This window comes from Salvelinus fontinalis, chromosome 5 (assembly GCF_029448725.1).
Source record: "Salvelinus fontinalis isolate EN_2023a chromosome 5, ASM2944872v1, whole genome shotgun sequence".
Taxonomy (NCBI): Eukaryota; Metazoa; Chordata; class Actinopteri; order Salmoniformes; family Salmonidae; genus Salvelinus; species Salvelinus fontinalis.
The window spans coordinates 13,204,156-13,228,471 of NC_074669.1; the positions used below are offsets into that span (position 1 = coordinate 13,204,156).

The 24,316-nt window shown below is 44.7% G+C and overlaps 1 protein-coding gene across 2 annotated transcripts; it reads right to left on the minus strand.

The window, feature by feature from the left end:
* Window positions 1–234: 234 nt before the first annotated feature.
* shc2 (SHC (Src homology 2 domain containing) transforming protein 2) lies at window positions 235–19,462 on the minus strand. 2 transcript variants are annotated; one of them, XM_055922512.1, is made up of 13 exons: window positions 16,629–19,462; window positions 12,025–12,095; window positions 9,971–10,031; window positions 9,758–9,877; window positions 7,168–7,221; window positions 6,929–6,980; window positions 6,585–6,711; window positions 5,244–5,421; window positions 4,746–4,839; window positions 3,242–3,412; window positions 2,761–3,059; window positions 2,024–2,168; window positions 235–1,809 (listed from the first exon to the last, which is right to left on the minus strand). In XM_055922512.1, the coding sequence occupies exons 1-13, from the start codon at window positions 17,370–17,372 to the stop codon at window positions 1,787–1,789; spliced, it is 2,139 nt and encodes a 712-aa protein (XP_055778487.1). In that variant the 5' UTR covers window positions 17,373–19,462; the 3' UTR covers window positions 235–1,786. The 2 variants fall into 2 exon arrangements, with proteins under 2 accessions (XP_055778487.1, XP_055778486.1); XM_055922511.1 differs by having other exon boundaries at window positions 2,024–2,192.
* Window positions 19,463–24,316: the final 4,854 nt, after the last annotated feature.

The window sequence follows — 24,316 nt, forward strand, 5'->3', positions numbered from 1 at the left end:
GACAGAGGAAGAGTTTTAAGTCAGTTTAGAACTAATTCTTATTTTCAATGACTACCGGGGAACAGTGGGTTAACTGCCTTGTTCAGGGGCAGAACGACAGATTTTTACCTTGTCAGCTCAGGGATTCTGTCTTGCAACCTTTCGGGTTTTTAGTCCAAAGCTTTAACCACTAGGCTACCTGCCGCCCCAAATGATGTGGATTGGATTTAACACAAACCCCACACTTGAATAACCTTAATTTTGACAAATTTTATTGAAAAAAATGTATTTAGTTCAAAGAAGAGTAGATACAAGAAAGGCCTGATAAAGCAAAGGGGTCATTTGGAAAAGTTGCATACTGTAAAGTACACTAACGTCCCAGAAAGCCATGTCCTCTGTCTCCCTGTGCCTGGACTGAGACAAAGACACAGCAGATACCAGGAGATCCCCTATCTATTGATAAAACATGTTGCCATTAACAACACAGGATGGTGATCAAATCAGTAAGGGCCTATGCTCATGAAGATGATTGATTGGATGACTGGTACAATAGAATAGGAAGCACACAAGAGGACAGCCAATCAGAACACACTATGGGATGTTCTACAGTATTTACACCCCCCCTATCCCATACATCAGCAGCTTATAGAAAGTTTCACAATAAAAAGGGATGATTTGACTTTCAGTCCACTCCATTCATTGATTAAAGTGTGATTTGGCATGGCAAGAAAATGTGCCATTTGCTCTCAGGGCATACATACATGCAGCACACACTACTGCCTTCTGCTGTGGTATATATATAGCATGTATGATACTGCACAAGTGATTTGGGAGGAAAGATATGAAACACCAAGTATTAAGGCACTGAACTATTTTATGGGTCTTGATTATCTTTACACTGAGTCATTTGTAGTAATACAGTTTGCCTTCTGAGAGCACAGGCTCTGACCAGTGTGATAACTTCACACAGTAGACATGGTAACACACAACTTGGGTAGGTATTCACTGGCGAGCTATGACTGTCCCATACAAACACTTTGACAAGCATGTGGTTCTTATTCAACACATTGATATTCGGAGTTCTACCCATGTATTTTGACCAACTGTATATTCCCAATGTTGTGTTATGCAGACTTCCTGTGGATATGGATGGGACAGAGAGACAGACACATTTTCAGGGTTGGTGTCTGGTTAGTACTGTATCTCTGAAGCATATTTCAATTCATGCAATCAGATATTTAACACCTTCAGAATTAGGTCCTGAGATTACATATGAATAAATCATGAAGGTGCAGGTGCTACTGCTGCAGATGAACAGTTTATAAAAGTCCATTAAAGCATCCCAATGTCTGAGGAGTAAAGAACTGCATTCTGATAAAACAATTTAGTGATATTTTGCTGCCAGGAGTTTCTCACATATCATATACAATGTTCACATTTGTCCGTTGAAAGACACAGGGAACCCAAATCATTCTGGGACTGTGTATGACATCAGCAGTATGAGGTGCAACATCATCATGCACTCACAAATGATGCTTTCCTATGGAACAACTACTGAATGTGACTGTGACCTCACATTCCATCCTTGTGATTGGCTGGGCTGTTCTGATGCGTCGGTTAGCTTAATGACTGTATACTGAGAGTTCAGGTGGAGATGGTGGAAAGTTTGTCGGCACTGTAGGAGGCAGCCAGGTACTGCAGCCATGCCCTTGGGTCCTGGACAGAGGGAGTTGCCTGTGTCCTCCTACCCCTGCGAAAGCTCTGATTCTGGGGGATATGCCAAAGTGAAGATCTTCCTCCCTGGGGGTTATATGGACACACCTCTGACTCCTAGTAAAACAGGCAAGGATTTCAAAGGATATCAATCAAACACGTACTAAAGAACTAGACCAGCAGAACACAAACATCTAGAACATAAACTTTATTAAAACACTATAATGTATCAATAAACTGCCCACACTGAAGGTTATCACAAAACAGTCGTTCAAATAGAACTAGGCAGTGCTGAGCACAATCACTTTGGGCTGTCATTTCTGTCTCTTACCATTCCAGAACGCTGTCCCCTCTTTCCTCCGGACCACCTGTTTGAGGTGCAGCTCGCTCTCGGCTGCCACGATGGGCAGCTCGTTCTTCAGGTGGTAGCTGATCAGGTGACTGATACTCTCAAACAGCATGTCTTTGGTTCGTACCTGGCAGTGACGAGGAGGAGTGGGCTAACAGATGTAAGTAGGTCACAAAGAGTTTAAATGGCTACTTCTTGATGCATGTTAACAGGGATGCTACCCCCACCATTGTTTTGCATTCAACAATGCTCATGCTAGGCTGTAGCTAAGTAAAAATTATACAAGTATCAGCTTTCTGGAGCAATTTCTAAGAGGGGTGCTACCACTATTATTCTTTAGCATGTTTTGTACTAGCACAACAATGCTAATGCTTGACTGTAGCTAAATAAACAAATTCAAATTTCAGGTGACTGACATCATTTCAGTAAACTATTTAAAGTGCCTTCAGAAAGTATTCAGACCCCTTGACCTTTCCCACATTTTGTTACGTTACAGCCTTATTCTAAAATTGATTAAATAATCCTCATCAATCTACACACATTACCCCATAATGACAAAATGAAAACAGGTTGGTAGAAATTTTTGCAAATATATTAAAAATAAAAAACATAAATATCTTATTTACATAATTAGCCTTGAGTCTTCTGTATACTCTTCAGCCCCATAGACCATAATTTCCCCATCCAATATTGTTTATCATTCAGCGATTATCACTCACCATTCCCTCTGGGTCAACCAGTAGCAGGTGTTTGGGCAGACCGCAGTGCATGCCCGTCAGGACATACTGGCCTGGGTTGGTGGCACTGTCTCGTACAAGGAAGTCCCCGTCTCGGACCAGCAGTTTCTCAGCGTCCCGGCGGCTCATACGGCCATGGTACCAGGTCTCCCGCCGAAGCTGCTCCTCTGTGGGGGCGACAGGGGCACGACGCCGGGGCGGACTGGGCCACTGGTCCTCCAACACGCACACCCCACCGTTACCACCGGCCTCGTGCATCTTCAGAGCATCCTCAAAGGGTTCTGCAGAGAACCAGGAAGAGTGAAAACACATGCATGGCACACACGGAACCTGTAACATGAATGACATCATCCATACATGCCAACCCAATTGCCCAGATACTCCCCACATCTTGAATAATAACGGTATCTCTATTGTGTCAGTGGCTGTGTTCAGCAGATGGGTAGCTGTTAATGAGACTCACTCATGTCAAATATGTCTTTCTTGGGGCTGTCTGGCCCCCTGGCCCCCCTATGGCCCTCTGCTCCCTGCTCCAGGCCCTCCAGACTCTGGGTGTTCACATACAGGTGCTCTTCATAGTCCCTACTTCCCGGGGGATGGCCGTCTGCCCGCAGGTACCCATCTGATGTCAGACCTGTCAATCACAACTCCGTTTACTAACACACTACATTACCAAAAGTATGTGGACACCCCTTCAGATTAGTGGATTTGGCTATTTCAGCCACAACCGTTGCTGACAGGTGTATAAATCGAGCACACAGCCATGCAATCTTCATAGGCCATTCTACTGCCAATGTTTGTCTTACTGAAGAGCACAGTGACTTTCAATGTGGCACCGTCATAGGATGCCACCTTTCCAACATGTCAGTTCGTCAAATTTCTGCCCTGCTAGAGCTGCCCCGGTCAACTGTAAGTGCTGTTATTGTGAAGTGGAAACATCTAGATGCAACAATGGCTCAGTCTCGAAGTGGTAGGCCACACAAGCTCACAGAACGGGACCGCCGAGTGCTGAAGCGCATAGCGCGTAAACATCGTCTGTCCTTGGTTGCAACATTCACTACCGAGTTCCAAACTGCCTCTGGAAGCAACGTCAGGAGTTCTTGTGCTGGGGTTTCCATGGCCGGGCAGGTGCACGGAAGCCTAAGATCAAGCGTCAACAGGAGAGGTGTAAAGCTCGCCGCCATTGGACTATGGAGCAGTGGAAACACGTTTTTTGGAGTGACGAATCACTCTTCACTATCTGGCATTCCGACGGACGAATCTGGTTTTAGGGGATGCCAGGAGAAGGCTACCAACCCCAATGCATATTGAAAACTGTAAAGTTTGGTGGAGGAGAAATAAGGGTCTGGGGCTGTTTTTCATGGTTCGAGCTAGGCCCCTTAGTTCCAGTGAAGGGAAATCTTAATGCCACAGCATACAATGACATTCTAGATGATTCTGGGCTTCCAGCTTTGTGGCAACAGTTTGAGGACGGCCCTTTCCTGTTTCAGCATGACAATGCCCCCGTGCACAAAACGAGGTCCAAAACGAAATTTTTGGTCGAGATCAGTGTGGAAGAACTTGACTCACCTTCACAGAGCCCATGACCTCAACCCCATCGAACATCATTGGGATGAATTGGAACGTCGACTGCGAGACAGGCCTAATCGCCCAACATCAGTGACCGACCTCACTAATGCGCTTGTGGCTGAATGGAAGCAAGTCCCTGCAGCAATGTTCCAACATCTAGTGGAAACCTTCCCAGAAGAGTGGAGGCTGTTATAGCAGCAAAGGGGAGACCAACTCCATATTAATGCCCATGATTTTGGAATGAGATGTTTGACGAGCACATACTTTTGGCCATGTAGTGTATATACTTTGATGAAATGATATGGGAACGAAAATGTATTATTTACCCAACCATTATAATGCCTATGACTTGCAGTATTGTGTCCTGCAGTACCATATCAGGCCACATGGTGTCTCACCTGAGCTGCCGTTGTTCTCAGTGTCCCAGTGAAGCTCGTAGCACAGCTGACCTGAGGGGTAGGACGCCGTGTCTCTCCTGGCCGGAGAACCCATCTAAAAACAGATTCCACAAAATCTCATTTGCATTACTTATAGTAGACATGTGCTTCTTTATGGCTCTTCAGACCACCTGTTAATAAATAGTTCCTCTCTTGCCTATGTAATACACTTCTACAGACACCATATGTTTGAATCCTCAGTATAGACTGTAGGGTATAAGGAAGACTTTCCTCTCACCAATTAGGCAACCCAGAGGCCTGGTTTCTATCTCCTGTGATGTCTATCTCTTGTAACTATGTAGCAGGCACATCTACAGTTATTGAGTTCACTGCTACTGTAAGCCCACAGCTCTCTCTTATAGACATTATGGGGGAAAGGCAGGCAAGGTCATCAGTCGTGTGTCCACAGATACTAGATCAACGGGTTTATGTAGGTGATCCTGGAGGCTGGGGAATCACCTGCGCTGCCTTGCTCTGTGGTTGGCTGTGGACGTGGCCCAGCAAGGCCGTACAAGGCCTCAGCCTCGAGTCTACCACTCCTCCAACAGGAGGCTCCTTCCCTGGGATGCTGTTGTAGTAGTCATGCTCCGAGGAGTCCTCGTCATCACCCCATGCCGAGTCCTCTGTCCTGATGTTCCTGAGGTGAAACGGTTAGAATAGCGGTAATTGAATTTCCAAATGTGACAAGGAAAAGGAATCAGACATCCTCCACAGCCGATAACATAAAACAGTAGGTTTGAATGGTTATATTGTTGGTAGCAGGAGATACATTTGAATCAAGAGCAGAACAGGTACAGTAGAGTTCTTCCGTCTACCCGGTGACACAGCGAAACACATTACACTTTAAATAACAGTTTTGATTTAATTGGGATCAAAACAGGATGATGGGCTGAAATCTGAGCACAGCATATCACATTTCTAACACCTGAGAAAAAAGGACGAGTTTCATATCAAGTTGAGTGTGTGTCAGTGTAAAATGCAAGTCAACGCTTTAAATAGGACACCGTGCTTGCACTGTACCAATGTGTGCTAACCACATAGGATGAATACATTGTGTGTATTTAAGTATGTTTTGTTGTTGTAGTGGGGACAGTAACATTAGTCATCTCAAAAAATGTGACTTTAAAGGTGCACTATGCAGAAAGTCGCGACGCCATTTCCTGGTTGTTAAAACTCGAATAGTTCGCCTAACTTCAGTTCATGTGACAAAACAAGGAAGTATGGTGAAAAGAATCATTGTACCATCTAAACCGCTGTGAAATATCTTTTTCATAACCAAAAATATTGTATTTTCAGCTGTTTGAAGCTGGTGTACAAAACCAAAGTAAAAAACGCAAAAACAAAACATAAGAATGGGAAGCATAGAAATAGTGAACATAGAACAGATCTACCACTTCTTAGACTTGCTTTCAATGAGAATGACAGATCTCTAACTTACTATGTGAATTTGGTCAGGTCGCCCAAAAATACATATTGTTTTATATGTTTTTCTATACTTAAAAAAAATGTTTAGCTCACATAATCTAATTTAAAAGTATGCACGAAGGTGTCTGTAATAGAATAAATGTGGCAGAAACTAATGTAGACATTAATAAATGCATTTCTTTAGCTTCCTAACTATTTTCTACAATGGTGGAGGCACGGTGGCTTCAACACAGCATCTCCTATCAGTCATCTATTGCAGGGTTTCTCAAACTTGGTCCTGGGTAACGTTTTGTTTTTCTAGCACTACACAGCTGATTAAAATAACCAACTCATCATCAGGCTTGATCTAGTGTATATATACATCATTGGTCTCACCTCTCCATGGTGGGGATGGCTTTGGGAGGGCTGTGGAGGTACTGTTTGAACTGCAGTTCAAAGGCCTGGCCGATGGTACTGATGACATTCTGGGCTAGACCGTCACAACACTCCAGGATATGGCATGCTGAAGAGAACACAGAGGATGTGAGTGCTGCAACGCCCCTGTGAGCATAACAACTTATATTTTAAAGAATAGTTAGAAACATCAATATCTTTAACTTAAACTGTTAGTGAACCATATTGTCTTTAAACCCTCATGCGCTTATTGCCAGGAAGAAACTGCATGGACGTATAATAGGCATTATTTCTGTTTATGAAATAGAACGGTGAACTGAAGATACCTCTCTGATTGACTGGATCTTTGGCCACATAAGCAACATAATCGGGCGTGTCCTGCAACATAGGGAAAAACCTCAATAAATTCTGATGAATTAGGATATAATTGAATAAGATGGTCACAGGATTGGAAAACGGTCAAAAGCAGCCAAGTCAGACATGCTGTCTACCAAGCGGTCCATTTCAACAAACAGACAGAGGAAAACAGGGAAAGCCTAAAGTGCACTATGCTACAAACTCTCACCGTGTCTCCCCCAGAGGCAAAGGAGATAGACTGCATGGGATGGTGTGCTATCACCTGTGAAAGAGAGAGAGAAAGAAAGGAAGGTGCAGACTTTATATCAGTCCTTCACCACATCAATATCGCATCTTCTACTAATCAGCTATCCTAAAACAGGAAGCTAAAAAGATAGCAATTTATTGTGTTGCACTACCCTGCTGTGAGCTAGCCATAGCCAAGTTTGTGATATGAAGTGTGATTGCCCCCCACCCACACCCCACTTTGTCATTCCCTAGCTTTGCCATTCCCTAGCTTTCCCTACGGTCCGGCGACTCCGGACCGTAGATCGTCGCCGGGGACTCCGGACCGTAGCTGCCGACCGTCGCTGGAGGCTCTGGACTGCCGACCGTCGCTGGAGGCTCAGGACTACCGACCGTCGCTGGAGACTCCGGACTGCAGACGGTGGTCTGGAGACACAGTGCGTATCACCGCAAAACATGGTGCCTGCCCGGTCACAGGCTCCCGACGGTGAGTACGGGGAGTTGGCTCTGGTTTAAACCCTGGCTCCGCCAACCACCCCGTGTTCCCGCCCCCCCCAAAAATGGGGGCTGCCTCTCGGGCTTCCGTCGTGGTCGCGAACCCAGTGTCATCGTTGTTCCTCCCTCGCTGCCTCCGTCTGCCACATGGAAGGCGATCCTTTCCGGCCTGGATCTCCTCCCACGTCCAGGATCCCTTACCGTCCAAGATATCCTCCCGTGTCCAGGATGTCTGCTCCTCCTGGCCACGCTGCTTGGTCCGTTTGTGGTGGGATCTTCTGTTCCATTCGTTTAGAGATGGAAGGATCGGACCAAGGTGCAGCGTGGTAGGCCTCCATTATTTTAATTTATTAAATGAACACCGAAAAAAGAACAAATACAAAGCGAAACGTAACGTCAGCACATTACCAAAAACAAGATCCCACAAACTACAGGTGGAAAAAAGGCTGCCTAAGTATAATCCCCAATCAGAGACAACGATAGACAGCTGCCTCTGATTGGGAACCATACCCGGCCAACAAAGAAATAGAAAACATAGATTGCCCACCCTAGTCACACCCTGACCTAACCAAATAGAGAATTAAAAGGATCTCTAAGGTCAGGGCGTGACAGGAAATGCATATACAAAGTCAACCGCATCATAAAATTATGCATTTACTTGTGGAAAGGCCCATACCATGCAACGTGAAATAGATGCATAACACACGCTGTCAAGTCACAACAAGGCTAACTTCAAATGCCGAGATCAATGTGAAAGTAACAGATGCATAAAACAGCTGGCCACGAGGCTTACTAGGCCGAGGTCAAATGCAGACATCAAATTCAAATCAATTGGTGCACTGCCTAAATGTCTGACCGGCAAAGCAAACTGTCTGGCACTGTCTCTGCTCTTTGCCTTCTTAAAGATGAACTGAAATATTTTAGTAAGTTAAGATGATTTTGTTAACTAAATGTGATAAAGAAGCATGATGCTACCTTAAAAACTGCTAAAACTCATATTTATGTTAAAACGTATGGAATTGCCTCATCTGACTACTACGTGCTGCCATCTTGATAACGTGTCAACAATGACATCCCTTGAATGGTTCGTCTGACAGGCAGCACAGATTACAATGCATGTTAGTAGCCTCAATGAGAATGCTTTCATTTTGACAACAATAAAAACACAGTATATGAAAATAAGACGGATTTGGACGAAAAGACCGCAAAGCAGTTGGTGAGAAAAGGCCTAAACTTCAACTAACACAGTATGATCCGATGCTAAAGTCAGAACTACTAGTAATGTTTAACACAGCTAGACCTTACTCGCCGAATGAACACAAAAACATGTGCAAGTGGGTTTTTGACTGGACTATTCCGGCTTATTCGATGCTAGCTACCAACTTTGTTCTTGTGGACATCATGCATTTAGCTAGCTTACACAATGTCGGGTAAAAGTAGATCCACTGCCCATGTGAAAATCCCTGTAATGTAGCCTACAGCTGAATGTGCTCAAAAATGTATGCAAGTGGATTTTTAACCGGTTTATAAAAGCTTGTTAACATGATTGTGTGTATTTTGTTGTTTTTCCATCTCAAATTGGTAGTTTTAACTTTAAGTTTATTCATTCTTTATCAGATTCTTGTTTAAAAAAATCCATGAGTAAAGTAGGCACACGGATGCTCTACCATTCCCATGACGTTGTTTGAATATGGCTGCCGGCACATCTCTCTAAGCTTGTGCTAAACGCTCAAAAAACGTATAATATTATGTTCTAAAAGCACATTCAACAAGAAAACCTAACATCGACATGTAAAACAATGATGTAGGTTGATTTGAGCGTTTCAGTTCCACTTTAAAGTGAGAGAAAGGCATGCAGGCTAGACTGGTAGCTTCTCTCCCAGCGATGCTCTGCATGGTCAGAAAGCCAGCCAACTAATACATTTGAATCGGGATTGGAATAATTTTGGTCTACTTTTTTGTAGCCTGCTTTTATATTTTTGGTCTTAAGCTAGGATACTGCCATACTCCACTGATGGTCCTGGGTGTGATATCCTGTGCTATGTTCTGTGGTTAGTTGAAGAGAGGGGATCCCTAACCTGTCGTGTCGTGGGGATGAGCAGGTTGAGGCCCTCTATAGAGATGTTGACAGCGATGCCCATACCAGCGAAGCGCAGGTTACTCTTCCCCATGATGGTCTGCAGGGCCTTGTTAATGTTCTTCAGGACAGGAGCACAGAGCCTGTGTTAGCATCACACACACACACACACACACTTAACTACAGTGTTGCATCAACATATTTTTTCACCCACCTTCTTCCTCCAGGCCCCCTTACTCCCAGGCACAGCTTCACACAGTCTGTTGATGGCCTCCCTGGGTGGGTGGAGAGGGAAAGAGGAGAGGCAAAGGGGTCACAATGACAACACACTAAGACAGGACAGTTACAGCCATACTGAATCCCATATCTCCCCCTTAACCATACCCTTGAAGAGTTCTAGTTCTGAGCATCATGGTAATATTTCCATCTTGCCCTTTGATAGGCTAGAAGAGCATCTTGCTATGTTGGATACACCTAGCCAATCCACTCAGATCTACTAAAGAGGATATGGGCTAGGGGTCAATTTGGAATTCAGCATCAAGCAGCTACATGGGGAAAAGGTTGAAAAGTCTAACTGTACTCCATCATCAACCTATAGACAGTCTATGGGTGAAGTGGTTACGTAAGCTATAGAGAAAGCAGGTCAGTAGCCCCTCCCTCAGCCTCAGGTTAGAGGTCAGGGGTCACCAATCCATCTCACTTCAAAGGTCATGGTGAGGTCCCTCAGATCAAAGCAGGACAGAAGATGTCTAATCTCAGTTTACACAAGGCTAACAGGAGGAACACTTAATATCAATATCCTATTCAGCTGAGTTCACATAAGCACATTCTCTCCAGTAAATTATGTTTGGGTAAGGAACAAAAACATCTCAGCATGATTGATGTCTTGGTCTGAGAATTTATGGGCTCATTAGGCTCTATTCGATTAGCCTTACTTTTCCTCTCCATTTATCCTCCTGGTTCAGAAGCAATGGGAGAGCCACATTTTGTGGTGTACTACTGCAGTGTATTCTATGCCATTAGGCTGCTCTAACTGTTAGCATGGGCAGCCTTGGGGACTAATGAGTGAGGATGTCTGATGATGTTGTCCCCTTGTGTGGTGGCAGAGATAGCCGGAACACAGCATCTGTCAGGGGACAGAGGGGACAGGTGGTGGCACCAGCTAGAGTCAAGGATCAGCGTTCATCTCCAGTAAAGGACTTTTAAGAGAGTTTTGGAAAACAGCATTTGCATGTGACTCAACTTGAGGCCTGGGAGAATAGCAGTGCATGGATCCTGGGCGTGAGTGTTTTGGTGTGTTAGTCTGCAGTCTCTGTCCTGGCCAAGTACAGTCCCATTGGAGCATATTGGTTCAAAACCATGACACTGCATGACCTGTCAAAGAGGACCTCCAGACTCATGCTGGACCAACAAATAATCAGTGGTTTAATCTCCAGGCAGTCTTTGAAGTTGTTTCATGGGGAATGACAGGCTTTTTGTTAAGCTGCCAATAACAAACAGGAAAAAAACTAATAGAAGCAGAACAGGAAAAACAGGAAAAACAATAACGGTATAGTGTAAACAAATGTCATTCTGAAAGCAATGACAACTGAGCTCGTTACTAAATTATTCAAACGGAGCACTGGTAAGTTCCTTATATCATAGATCTTACCATAACACTGTCATAAATACATCCATCTTCAATCTCTGCTCTTTAAACCATATAAACATTATATTTCTCCCACTTCCTTCTTCCTTGTTGTTTTACTCTGTCTCCCACAGACAGGCAGGGTAGAGTCCATGTGGACCACTGCAGCTCAGCTCTCCACAGTCATTAGCGAGCATCATCAATAATAGATCTCTCCATCACTCCATCTCTGCCTCTCCCCCAGCACTTAAGCCCTGTGTGTGTGTGGGCTCAGATTACTGACAATCGATCATGGAGGAGAGAAATATAGGGAGGGACTACACTGCTCCAACTCAGGCAAGGAGCCCCGCGCACACAGACACACAAACACACATGTGAGTGCCAACAGTCACACACACACCAAAAGCTCACATGTGCCATTTACATGCATAAATGGCTCAGTCAAAATGTCACACAGTATTCTGGGCCTTCTGCAGGAACTGTTTCCCTCTAGTGATATCATTACATGGGAAAGCAGGACTGGCATGCCTGTGAATCTCTACCTGATTTGGTATCACTGTGACTTGTGTTTACCTTCTCCCTCTGCTCAGATCGGGTTCTACTGACTCATCACAAGCAGGACATACTCAACTCTCGCTTACCTCGTCACCTGGGTCCGAGTGTTGAAGTCCAGCGATCGCATCGACTTCAACACCTCAATGCAGCCCATGTACTGCAAAAACAGAAAAACAACATACTTTATTACATGACAGATTTCCAACCCAGATTTATTCTTCTCTAGATTCCTTTTCTCAATCCAATTAGAGGGTCGTTAATACATACAGTACTTTACAAGACAGGAACTGTCATGACCACCCTTTTCACTGATACATGGCACTACGGCAATGGGTTACACACAGTGTGGCATGTATTTCAGAAATGGTTAACACATTACTGTACAGTATGAAAAATATCTATACCATAGTACTAATACCCCATATAGTAACATAGTCAATATGACTGAGGCCCAGTCATTTGCAGGCAGTGTTAGGGACGGGGTAATGGTCAGGTTAAGGTGGTAATAATGGGTATTCGATTAGGGAGCTGCAGCCTCAGAGGCCCCAAAGGAGAGAGAGAGTGTGTGTGTGTGTGTGTGTGTGTGTGTGTGTGTGTGTGTGTGTGTGTGTGTGTGTGTGTGTGTGTGTGTGTGTGTGTGTGTGTGTGTGTGTTTGTGAGAGTGTGGGTCACGGGGGACCAGGGAAAGTGCTTTGGGAGAGGTTACTCCATCACCAGGGTTCCACTGGAGTCTGTTATTAGTCATACTGAAACTCCCATCTACTACCAAAAAGACTATTATACACCATACGTATGCTACATATACTAGGACAATAAATGGGCTGTATTACTGAACCATATCAGCATCAGAGTAATATAAACATCATAGCTCGAAGCCAATTTAAATGATGTTTAAATAGGCCACATCTCCTTTAAAATCCTCTTCTGTCTATGCATCATGCCCGGAGGCCCAACGGTACACAGCTCACAGAAAAGGACACATTTTGTCAGTTGTATTTCATTTGTTTTGATTAGCAATTGAAATCCATGGGTGTTTAGGTGTGACAGAGCCAGGGGCAGAGTGGGTGTGGCGAATCTTGATTTTTCTAATTAAAAACATGCCACTTATGACATGTCCTCTAGGTCTATGTGGGACAACCACACCCACGCAAAACCAAACACCAATATAGACAACAGATCACCAATATAGACAACAAATCAGCCGAGTGAACACACACACACACACACACACACACACACACACACACACACAATTCTCACTGATTGACTGATACACCTACGCAGACACATTTGCATTACTGTGCTACTTTTAAAGAGCACACCAAGTTGACTGTGCTTCCACTATACAGTATCAACCTGCTGTATGTACACTGAGTGTACAAAACATTAGCAACACCTGCTCTTTCAAAGACATAGACTGACCAGGTGATTCCAGATGAAAGCTATGATCCCTTATTGATGTCACTTGTTAAATCCACTTCAACCAGTGTAGATGAAGGGGAGAAGACAGGTTAAAGAAGGATATTTAAGCCTTGAGACATGGATTGTGTATGTGTGCCATTCAGAGGGTGATAGGGCAAGACAAAATATTTAAGTGCCTTTGAACGGGGTATGGTAGTAGGTGCCAGGCGCACTGGTTTGTGTCAAGAACTGCAACACTGCTGGGTTTTTCATGCTCAACAGTTTATTGTGTGTCTCAAAAATGGTCCACCACCCAAAGGACATCCAGCCAACTTGACACAACTGTGGGAAGCACTGGAGTCAACATGGGCCAGCATCCCTGTGGAACTCTTTCAACACCTTGTAGAGCCCATGATGAATTGAGGCAACCCAATATTAGGAAGAATGTTCTTAATGTGTTGTACATTCAGTGTATGGGATAGGTATACTGTAGTCCCCTTCACTTTCACAGGTGTACAAGCTTAGCCAACCTATGCATCCTCATTTGACTCAAGCTCAATCAATGTCTTGTTACTGTATGTGTAGTTTGTCTGGATCTGTTGTTGTGGCTGGCTGCTGCCAGAGACAGGGAAAGAAATAATCAGGCTAACTCCCCTGCCTGAGAGCTAAACAAGCCCCCTAACCAGATTAGGAGACAGGGGAAGTCTTCCATCAGTCAGACAGTCTCCTCCTCTCCCTCCTTTTCCCTCTCCTTCTCTCTAGCTTCTTCTCAATGCCTTCATTGTCACTCTCTCGGACGATACACTGTGCTTTCGAGCGCTTTGCTCTACTTCTGCCCCCCCCGACATAATCTCTAATACTCCCTTCCAGAAACCTGTGATGCAGCGTTTCCAAGAAACATTCCAGAGAAATTCTGAAAATGTGTCCTTCTTAGCCAGCTCTCTTCCTCTGAAAGACATGCCATCTTCACTGTTGCTTTGCCTTGAAGGAAGTGACTGTCAACAAAGGGTATCTATCATATTACAGAGGCAAATTTGGTCCCTCTATCCAAGAACATCCTGTTCAAGTCTCCAGCCAAAGTCGATCTAATATCTATGTCGTTGATGCTCGGCTCTCTAGATAGATGCAGGGGGATACTGGCTAGGGGCTCATGTTTCTAGGTGGAAAAGTTATACTGCACTGTCGCTACCTTACAGTCCAACCAAGGTGCAAGTCTTTTTTCTTTTCGCTGAATAACTCTCTTAGTATTTCTCATGTTGCAGTTTTCCAGGTCAGGGTGGGTGGATGGCAGCTGTGTGGGTTTGGTTTCAGAAGGCCTGCAGTGCAGTGGAATGGCTGTGGAAGACGCAGATGCAGGGCCACCACACCACAGCTTCTGCCTCAGCTTGCCGGGGTGGTCGACTGGCTGCAGGGACAGGGAGGAAGTACCTGGGAGGAAATGTGCACAATGGTGTCTTTCTGCCTGTCTGTCTGTCTGTGTCTCCCTCCAGCAGAGAAGAGAGAAGACAATGTGGCATTCATCTCACTGCTGGCTTGCCTCTGACGCTAAACAGAGTTGATCCTGGTCAGTCCCTGGATGGGAGACCAGATGCTGCTGGAAGTGGTGTTGGAGGGCCGTAGGAGGCACTCTTTCCTCTGGTCTAAATAAATATCCCAATGCCCCAGGGCAGTGATTGGGGCCATTGCCCTGTGTAGGGTGCCGTCTTTCAGATGGGACATTAAACGGGTGTCCTGACTCTCTATGGTCACTAATGATGACATGGCACTTATTGTAGGGGTGATTGTATATATACATATATATATACTGCCATCTTATCTGCCTGGCTGGCTGCAGGTGCCATTTAACTATTATTATAATGGTAGGCTACAGCAAACTGCTAATGAAAACTGGTGCAGGGCGTAACAGTAATGAAATATTTCCTATAATGCTCTTAGGTATTTTGTCTCCTTGTAGCATGCTTAGCTGCGGACTATGTTAGGCATGTGAGGAAAGCAGGATTAGAGCTGAGGGAAACCCCTGGCTGAGTGTTCTCTCTCTACTGTATGCTACTACAGATGGACTAGAATACCCTGCTAGGTCACGCTAGTTCTACCCCAGTACATGTGATGCAAATGACTGTGATTAAATGTAATTGAATATAGGAATGAATGGTGCCTGTGTTTAATGTAATTACAAAGCGTGCTTGGGCCTAGACTGGGCTAATAAAGAGCCATGTCGTTTTATTGAGGCTGGGGGGAGTAAAGGAGGGGGAGATCATTGACATTGACGTCAAACACTCTGCCTCGGATGTAACCCTTTGTGAGCCAAAGTCACCAGCTTAGACCAGGAAATTATATCTAAATCTTTGTATATTTGCTTTTTTGCTTCTGTGTTGGGAGATCAGGAAAAGCTTTTTATCAACAATACTATCATTTGTTATTTCAGGTGTATTTTAACCCAATGTGCGATAACACATTCCATAATATCCACTACCATCAGGATTTGTAACAAGGAAATAACCGTTGTCACTGATTACGACGATGTAATGTATGTCTGTCTGTCTGAAGTAACATGACATCCAATCCTTCACTTAGGCGCAAACAATCAGGCTAATCACAAAACATGCCCCTCCTACACACACACTTCATTGAAACTAGAGATAAACCTCCTTAAATGATTGTGCTTTGTTATGCACATTCTATTAATATAGATTGACTCAATCCACGTATCACTCATTCACCACATGCAATATTTGTTGTTCAGTTTACGATTCCATTCTCTTTATTTCACTCAACTGACATCCACCCACCCGAAAGCCTGAAGGCTGACGCAGTCTCCCCAGCCGACTACATCACACCACATAAAGCAGAGAGAGCCATCTAACTCCTCAGCCTCGACACATTGGCTGCATAACACACTGCCCGGCATCCTAATGCCATTGTATCCAAGAGACACAATTAGGGTGGTTTATCATCGTAACATTCTGATATTATTTCCAAGGAATGAGACATCCCAACGTCATCTGCAAACAGGATATCTTTCTGACAGTGTTGTCTTATTAAAGCTTTACTCCAAAAGGGATTTAAATTATTCACTATTCTACAGGTTTGTTTGTAAACAAGATAACAGGAATTCTGGGTGGAAAGCATCAACAAGCTGTCAAATTATCCCTGACAGATACAGTATTTAACAGCACGGAAGACGACCCTTAAAAAAATGCAATGCAGAAGTGCTTTAATATACACCGAATGAAAACAATATGTGGGTAATGCAGAGAGCTGTAGAGGGACTGCATGCATGGTGACTCACCCTGACAATGTAGGAGGCCCCAGGGCCTGTGATATTCTTGTCTGGGTGCAGCCATCCCTGGGAGGGCTTGTGGATGAAGCTGCCCTTCTGGTTGAAGTCCTCCCCTCCCAGCCACATGCCCTCCACCCTGGTCCTGCGGTTCATCCCTGTCCTGAAGCCATTGTGGCCCCCAGGGCTCCCTGTGCCCTCTGCAGCCCCTGCTCCGTGGCCCCCTGGACTGGCTGAGCGCATTGCAGATCTCTGCCGGCTGATGGCCTGTAGGGAACAGGGGGTGACACACACAGGGTCACAGGAATTCAAAACAGCAGCCAGACTTGCCACGGGACCACTGGGGGCCGAAGGGCCACTGGGGCCGTGCGAGCCCTGCGATGAGGGGGCCGCAGTCTTGCCGGAGTCCTTGCATGAGCTTGAGCTGGAGCTGGAGCTGGAGTTGGAGGGGCTCCTGCTCAGCAGAGTGTTGGAGAACTTCCACTGAGGCATCCTGGGGATGAGCATGCAGAAAGTGGTGGTGGCGTCCTGCTCCCCGTCCAGACAGGGGGAGTCGGCTAGGGCCGGGGCTGCGGAGGAGGACCCGGGGATGGACTCCAGAGGAGGCAGGGGGGGCAGCAGCAGGCTGGGGGTGGAGGAGAGGACCACAGGGGTGGCCACAACTTTGCCGCTCATGGCTAAGCTCTGCATCAGGTCGTCGGAGGAGGAGGTCACAGAGGCGTTGCGAAAGCGGCCATACTTTGGCTTAAGTAGCATGCCCGGAGGAGCAGCCTGAAGCAGAGGCTGAGAGGGGCTGACAGAGGATGAGGGGAAGGGGAAAGGGGGAGGGGGAGAGGTGCAATGGAAGAGAGGGGGGGAAAAAAATGCAAAATCTTCTGGAAAGAGCTGTATCCCCTGTCAATGTTGAGTGAGTACTGTCCAGTGCTCTCCCACTCACACACGGTCTCTCTCTCTCTCCTGCCTCTCTGCATCTGAGCTTCTCCCTTGCTTTGGCTCGCTTGCACGCACCCCCTCTCTCTCTCTCTCTCTCTCTCTCTGGGTGATGTCATTGTGTTATTGTTCGTTTATTAGCCCTGCCCAGCTGCTCTCAGACAGCATTAGCTAACACATATCTGCCTGAGCCTCCCTCCTAACACACACACACACACACGCATGCGCACACACAATCAGTATCTACATGCAGCGTATAGACACCAACATTATAATGTCCCCACATGTGGGAATGACAGAAAGATAGAGATTTTCCCATCATAAGACATACCTTAGGCAATGGCTGCAAAAGCAAAACATACATGAATGCAATTTTTAACAAAGACCATCAATTCATGATTTAGTGAAAAGAGTCAATAATCTCTTAGCCACATAATAATACTTTAACCACATTAACATCAAATTTATGGGACTGAATTGTGCTGCCAGTAAAATAATACAAAACATCTGTGACTTTGACAAAATGCAATGAATTATCAGTGGTTGTAAAGAAAAACGCCCACTATACCTGAAGTCTTATCTCAAATCAAAATGTAATTTTATTTGCCACATGCTTTGTGAACAACAAGTGTAGACTACCAGTGAAATAGTTACTTGCAAATCCTTTTCCAAAAATCCAGAGTTAAAGACATTTTTTTTTAAATTAAACAGAAATAGTAACAGAGGGAATAAATGCATAGTGAACGAATAAAAATCACAAGTAAAAATGACATGTCTATATAGAGGGAGTACCAATATCGAGTTGATGTGCAGGGGTACCAAAGTAATTGAGGTAGCTATGTGCATATAGGTAGGGGTAAAGTGACAAGGCAACAGGATAGATAAGACTGAGCTGTAGCAGCAGCATATGTGGAGCAGTTGCAGCAGCGTATGTGGTGAGTGTGAAAGTGTGTGTGTGTGTGTGCGTGTGTGTGTGTGTGTGTGTGTGTGTGTGTGTGTGTGTGTGTGTGTGTGTGTGTGTGTGTGTGTGTGTGTGTGTGTGTGTGTGTGTGTGTGTGTGTGTGTGTGTGTGTGTGTGGTCAGTAAGCATGTGTGCACATGTTATGTGTGTGTGGGCGTATGCAGTGTGTGTGTGTGTATCAGTATAAGTATATGTGAGTGTGTGGGTAGAGTCCAGTGTGCATAAAGAGTAAGTTATCTCTCTGCTCTCTACACTTCTGGTTCCATGGTGGGATGATGATGACTGAGAGCATCATAAACTCTTTGACAATCTTTTCTTGCCTAGAAACTGTCACAGTAAACAAATGACACAAAGTACTCTTTTCCATTGTGTGGTTGGTGTATTTGGGGCGGCAGGTAGCCTCGTGGTTAGAGCGTTGGGCCAGTAACCGAAAGGTTGCAAGATTGAATCCCCGAGCTGACAAGGTAAAAATCTGTCCCTAAACAAGGCAGTTAACCCACTGTTCCTAGGCTGTCATTGTAAATAAGGATTTGTTCTTAACTGACTTGCCTAGTTAGATAAAGGTATAAAAAATATGTTCTGTGTGTAGGTGTTTACCCCCTTATGGTAAGGTTGTTCTATAACAACTAAAGGCTACAATAATTCAGCAAGTGGTTACTTAACTGCAACTAAAGGTCAACAATAGCTGAGAAGATGTGAAAACATCTGAGTAGAAATGAAGGTACAGAAATTCACTTCTTCTAACTAGCTAAAATTGTAAACAATTCATTCAGATTTATTATATGAGTGGTGATGGGTAAATTTTGCCACAGACTCATCCAAATGGTGAAGTACAACATCCAATTTGCAAATGCACACATATTGATTCCATGTCCTAAAAACAGGCAAAATCTAACAATGCTAGCATTGCAGCAATACTCAGAATTACTCCCAGCACATGTGACCTCTCTCTCCCCATGTCCCCCCCTTCCCCACCCCTCTCCCAAGAGCTATCCGCCATCTTCTAAAGGAGCCTGCAGGAGGAGACCAGACCTTTTAGCTCCCCACTCTAGTCCCCTCATATTCTCTCAATTTCAGGTTACCATGGGAGGGGGAGAGTCGTCTACAAAAACCCTGACAAAGTGGGTTAAGCCGGGATTTGTTCTGCTCATCTTTTTGGGAAAAATCTTTGGTCACAGCAGAAGAACATGTTTCGTCACACAGCAGATAATCAAACCCAATGTCATATTATCAGACACACAGGAAGTGGACTTAGGATATAATAATTTAAATCTGAAACCATTCTACTCCGGAACACACAGCACTACTCAGCTCTAAACTGTCCAAAATAATGGATGAGAGACACAAAGTATCAGGTATGAAGGTAAGACCCAGATGCAGACCACGTCAAATAAACAATAGTTTAATATCCCAAACAGGGGCAGGCAAAAGACATGACAAGGCAGGCAGGGGTCAGAAACCAGAGGTGGGCAACAGTACCGGGCGGCAGGCAGGCAGGCTCAGAGTAAGTCAGAGGTCGGTAGTCCAGATGGTGGGAAAGGTACAGGTCGGCAGGCAGGCTCAGGGTCAGGCAGAGTGGTCAGGCATGCGGGCGGGCTTGGAGTCAGGACAGGCAAGGGTCAAAACCAGGAGGGCAAGAAAAGAGAAACTGGAAAAAGCAGGAGCTGAGACACAAAACAGTGGTTGGCTTGAACAAACAAGATGAACTGGAAACAGACAAACAGAGAACACAGGTCTAAATACACAGGGGATAATGGGGAAGATGGGCGACACCTGGAGGGGGGTGGAGACAATCACAAAGACAGGTGACACAGATCAAGGTGTGACATAAAGAAGCAAATAATCTTGTTTAACTGATAAAGATAAGTACAAAGTTATTTCAATAATGAAGAATGTAAAAACTGAAGAATTAACACATTAGAGTCTACTAAGCTGTGTGGAACATTTAAGGCACTAAACTGTCTCCATATATACTGTACTTCCCCCCCAAAAATTAACTGGTACCGGGGACCTTCAGACAAGTCTGTGGGCATCCTAGAGCAAAACAACTGACATGTATGTGTTTGTGAGAGTCTCACCTTTCCACAGATGGGTAATATTAGTGTGTAGTCCAAACTTTTCGGACACCTCAGACAGAAGTTGGCAGATCGGCTGTACCGATTTCAGAGTTCCAAGACGCTTGTGGGGGACATGGAGCAAAACAGAGAACACCATCGTGTTCTCTTTCAATAGAGGGGTCATAATAGTTGTGGGCCAAACTGTTCGAACGCTACAGACAATTCTGTGAGAAGACCAATTTTCGGGATGTCTCATGGTCTGACAAATATCGCTCTAGCTCTGACACCTTTCACCGCAGATGCGGAAGTGCGACATCGGCAGATGCTGTATATTGAGACACATCCAAAAAATAACTCTAGCTTAAACTGACAGATTTTTATGGGGATTGTTTTATTATGTTAATTATTGTATATGGGTGCATGGACATCAACTCTAGGGGGTTTAGCAGGCTTTTTCAATTATAATTGTAATGGCCAACAGACTCACAACACACTGTTTATTTATTTTTATTTTTTATTTATCCGTTATTTTACCAGGTAAGTTGACTGAGAACACAGGGGAGAGGAGGGGGATGAATGAGCCAATTGTAAACTGGGGATTATTAGGTGACTATGATGGTTGAGGGCCAGATTGGGAATTTAGCCAGGACACCGGGGTTAACACCCCTACTCTTACGACAAGTGCCATGGGATCTTTAATGACCTCAGAGAGTCAGGATACCCGTTTAACGTCCCAGTGTTGCACACTGTGCACAGCCCTAGTGAGACCTAATGAATTCATACAGTTATTCCAGAGTGACCATTATTCCACATTCTACAGCACATAAACAACAGCTAATGTTTAAAAAGAATTTAGAAAATTCACCTTTATTTAACCAGGTAGTTAAGTTCTCAATTACAACTGCGACCTGGCCAAGATAAAGCAAAGCAGTGCGACAAAAACAACAACACGGAGTTACACATAAACAAACGTACAGTCAATAACACAACAGAAAAAATATATGTACAGTGTGTGCAAATGTAGAAGAGTAGGGAGGTAAGGCAATAAATAGAGGCATAGAGGTGAAATAATTACAATTGCGCATTAACACTGGAGAGATAGATGTGCAGATGATGATGTGCAAGTAGAGATACTGGGGTGCAAAAGACCAAGAAGATAAATAACAATATGGAGATGAGGTAGTTGGGTGGGCTATTTACAGATTGGCTATGTACAGGTACAGTGATCAGTAAGCTGCTCTGACAGCTGATGCTTAGAGAGGGAGATATCTCCAGCTTCAGTGATATTTGCAATTCGTTCCAGTCATTGGTAGCAGAGAACTGGAAGGAAAGGCGGCTGAAGTAAGTGTTGGCTTTGGGGATGACCAGTAAAATATACCTGCTGGAGCGCGTGCTACGGGTGGGTGTTGCTATGGTGACCAGTGAGCTGAGATAAGGCGGAGCTTTACCTAGCAAAGACTTATAGATGACCTGGAGCCAGTGGGTTTGGCGACGAATATGTAGCGAGGGCCAGCCAACGAGAGCATACAGGTCGCAGTGGTGGGTAGTATATTGGGCTTTGGTGACAAAATCGATGGCACTGTGATAGACTGCATCCAGTTTGTTGAGTAGAGTGGTTGGAGGCTATTTTGTAAATGACATCGCCGAAGTCAAGGACCGATAGGAGAGTCAGTTTTACGAGGGTATGTTTGGCAGCATGAGTGAAGGAGGCTTTGTTGCGAAAGAGGAAGCTGATTATAGATTTAATTTTGGATTGGAGATGCTTAATGTGAGTCTGGAAGGAGAGTTTATAGTCTAACCAGACACCTAGGCATTTGTAGTTGTCCACATATTCTAAGTCAGAACCTTCCAGAGGAGTGATGCTAGGCAGGCGGGCAGGTGCGGGCAGAAATCGGTTGAAGAGCATGCATTTAGTTTTACTAGCATTTAAAAGCATTTGGAGGCCACGGAAGGAGTGCTGTATGGCATTGAAGCTTGTTTGGAGGTTTGTTAACACAGTGTCCAAAGAAGGGCCAGAAGTATACAGAATGGTGTTGTCTGCATAGAGGTGGATCAGAGAATCACCCGCAGCAAGAGCAACATCATTGATATATACAGAGAAAAGAGTCGGCCCGAGAATTGAACCCTGTGGCACTCCCATAGAGACTTCCAGAGGTCCGGACAACATGCCCTCCGATTTGACACACTGAACTCTATCTGAGAAGTAATTGGTGAACGAGGCGAGGCAGTCATTTGAGAAACCAAGGCTGTTGAGTCTGCCGATAAGAATACGGTGATTGACAGAGTCGAAAGCCTTGGCCAGGTCGATGAAGACGGCTGCACAGTACTGTCTTTTATCAATGGTGGTTATGATATCGTTTAGGACCTTGAGCGTGGCTGAGGTGCACCCATGACCAGTTCGGAAGCCACCGTATCTCCATAGTGGAGAAGATACGGTGGGATTTGAAATGGTCGGTATTCTGTTTATTAACTTTGAAGAGGGGGATGACCGTGGCAGCTTTCCAATCTTTGGGGTCTCAGACGATACGAAAGAGAGTTTGAACAGGCTAGTAATAGGTGTTGCAACAATTTCGGCGGATAGTTTCAGAAAGAGAGGGTCCAGATTGTCTAGCCCAGCTGATTTGTAGGGATCCAGATTTTGCAGCTCTTTCAGAACATCAGCTGTCTGGATTTGGGTGAAGGAGAAGCAGGGGGGGCTTGGGTAAGTTGCTGCAGGGGGTGCAGAGCTGTTGGCCGGGGTAAGGGTAGCCAGGTGGAAAGCATGGCCAGCCGTAGAAAAATGCTTATTGAAATGATCGATTATAGTAGATTTGGTAGATTATAATAGATATAGTAGATTCGGTGGTGACAGTGTTTCCTAGCCTCAGTGCAGTGGGCAGCTGGGAGGAGGTGCTCTTATTCTCCATGGACTTTACAGTGTCCCAAAACTTTTGGGAATTAGTGCTAGAGGATGCAAAATTCTGTTTGAAAAAGCTAGCCTTAGCTTTCCTAACTGACTGTGTATATTGGTTCCTGACTTCCCTGAAAAGTTGCATATCGTGGGGGCTATTCGATGCTAATGCAGAACGCCACAGGATGTTTTTGTGCTGGTCAAGGGCAGTCAAGTCTGGGGTGAACCAAGGGCTATATCTGTTCTTTGTTCTACATTTTCTGAATGGGGCATGCTTATTTAAGATGGTGAGCGAGACAGCTAACGGTTTAAGGTTAGGCTTTGTATCCAACCGTGATAGGAGAGCATGCCCTTACGAAGAAAACTCATGAATTTTACATGTGATCACGTGAAGTGCTCCAAAAACACGTTTTCATATGATTACATGTGATCTTATGTGAAGTTAATGTGGTAACGTGATAACCTTCAACTACACATGTGAAAATGGGGTCACATGTGAAGTGTTACAAAAACACTTGTTTTCGCATGTGAATTTTTACATGAACTCATTTCCACATGTTTTTTCTGTAAGGGTGTTAACATGAATGACCAAATAATTAACTGAATCACCCATTATCTAAGTAGAGGGCAATCAACCAACTAAAGCATGCCACCCACTCATTAAGGCAGAGCATAACTCCATGGCTAGCTCCTCATACTGTAATACACTAAGGTCATTTGAGCTCAAATTTAATAAAGACACGAAATTAACCTGGCGACCTCCAACAACCCAGACTTTGAAATGAAATACACAAATGTTGTTTTTCCCCACACTATATTACCTCAGTCAGCAGTAGTTCATCAGAGGACATTGTTTTGTCAC

Coding starts and splice junctions, on each gene's coding strand:
- shc2 (XM_055922511.1), bottom strand. CDS start 17,372: ATGCTACTTAAGCCAAAGTATGGCCGCTTTCGCAACGCCTCTGTGACC. Junction 6,712..6,928: donor AGATCCAGTCAATCAGAGAG/GTATCTTCAGTT, acceptor TGTTCTCTTCAG/CATGCCATATCCTGGAGTGT. Junction 5,422..6,584: donor GCCATCCCCACCATGGAGAG/GTGAGACCAATG, acceptor GTTTCACCTCAG/GAACATCAGGACAGAGGACT.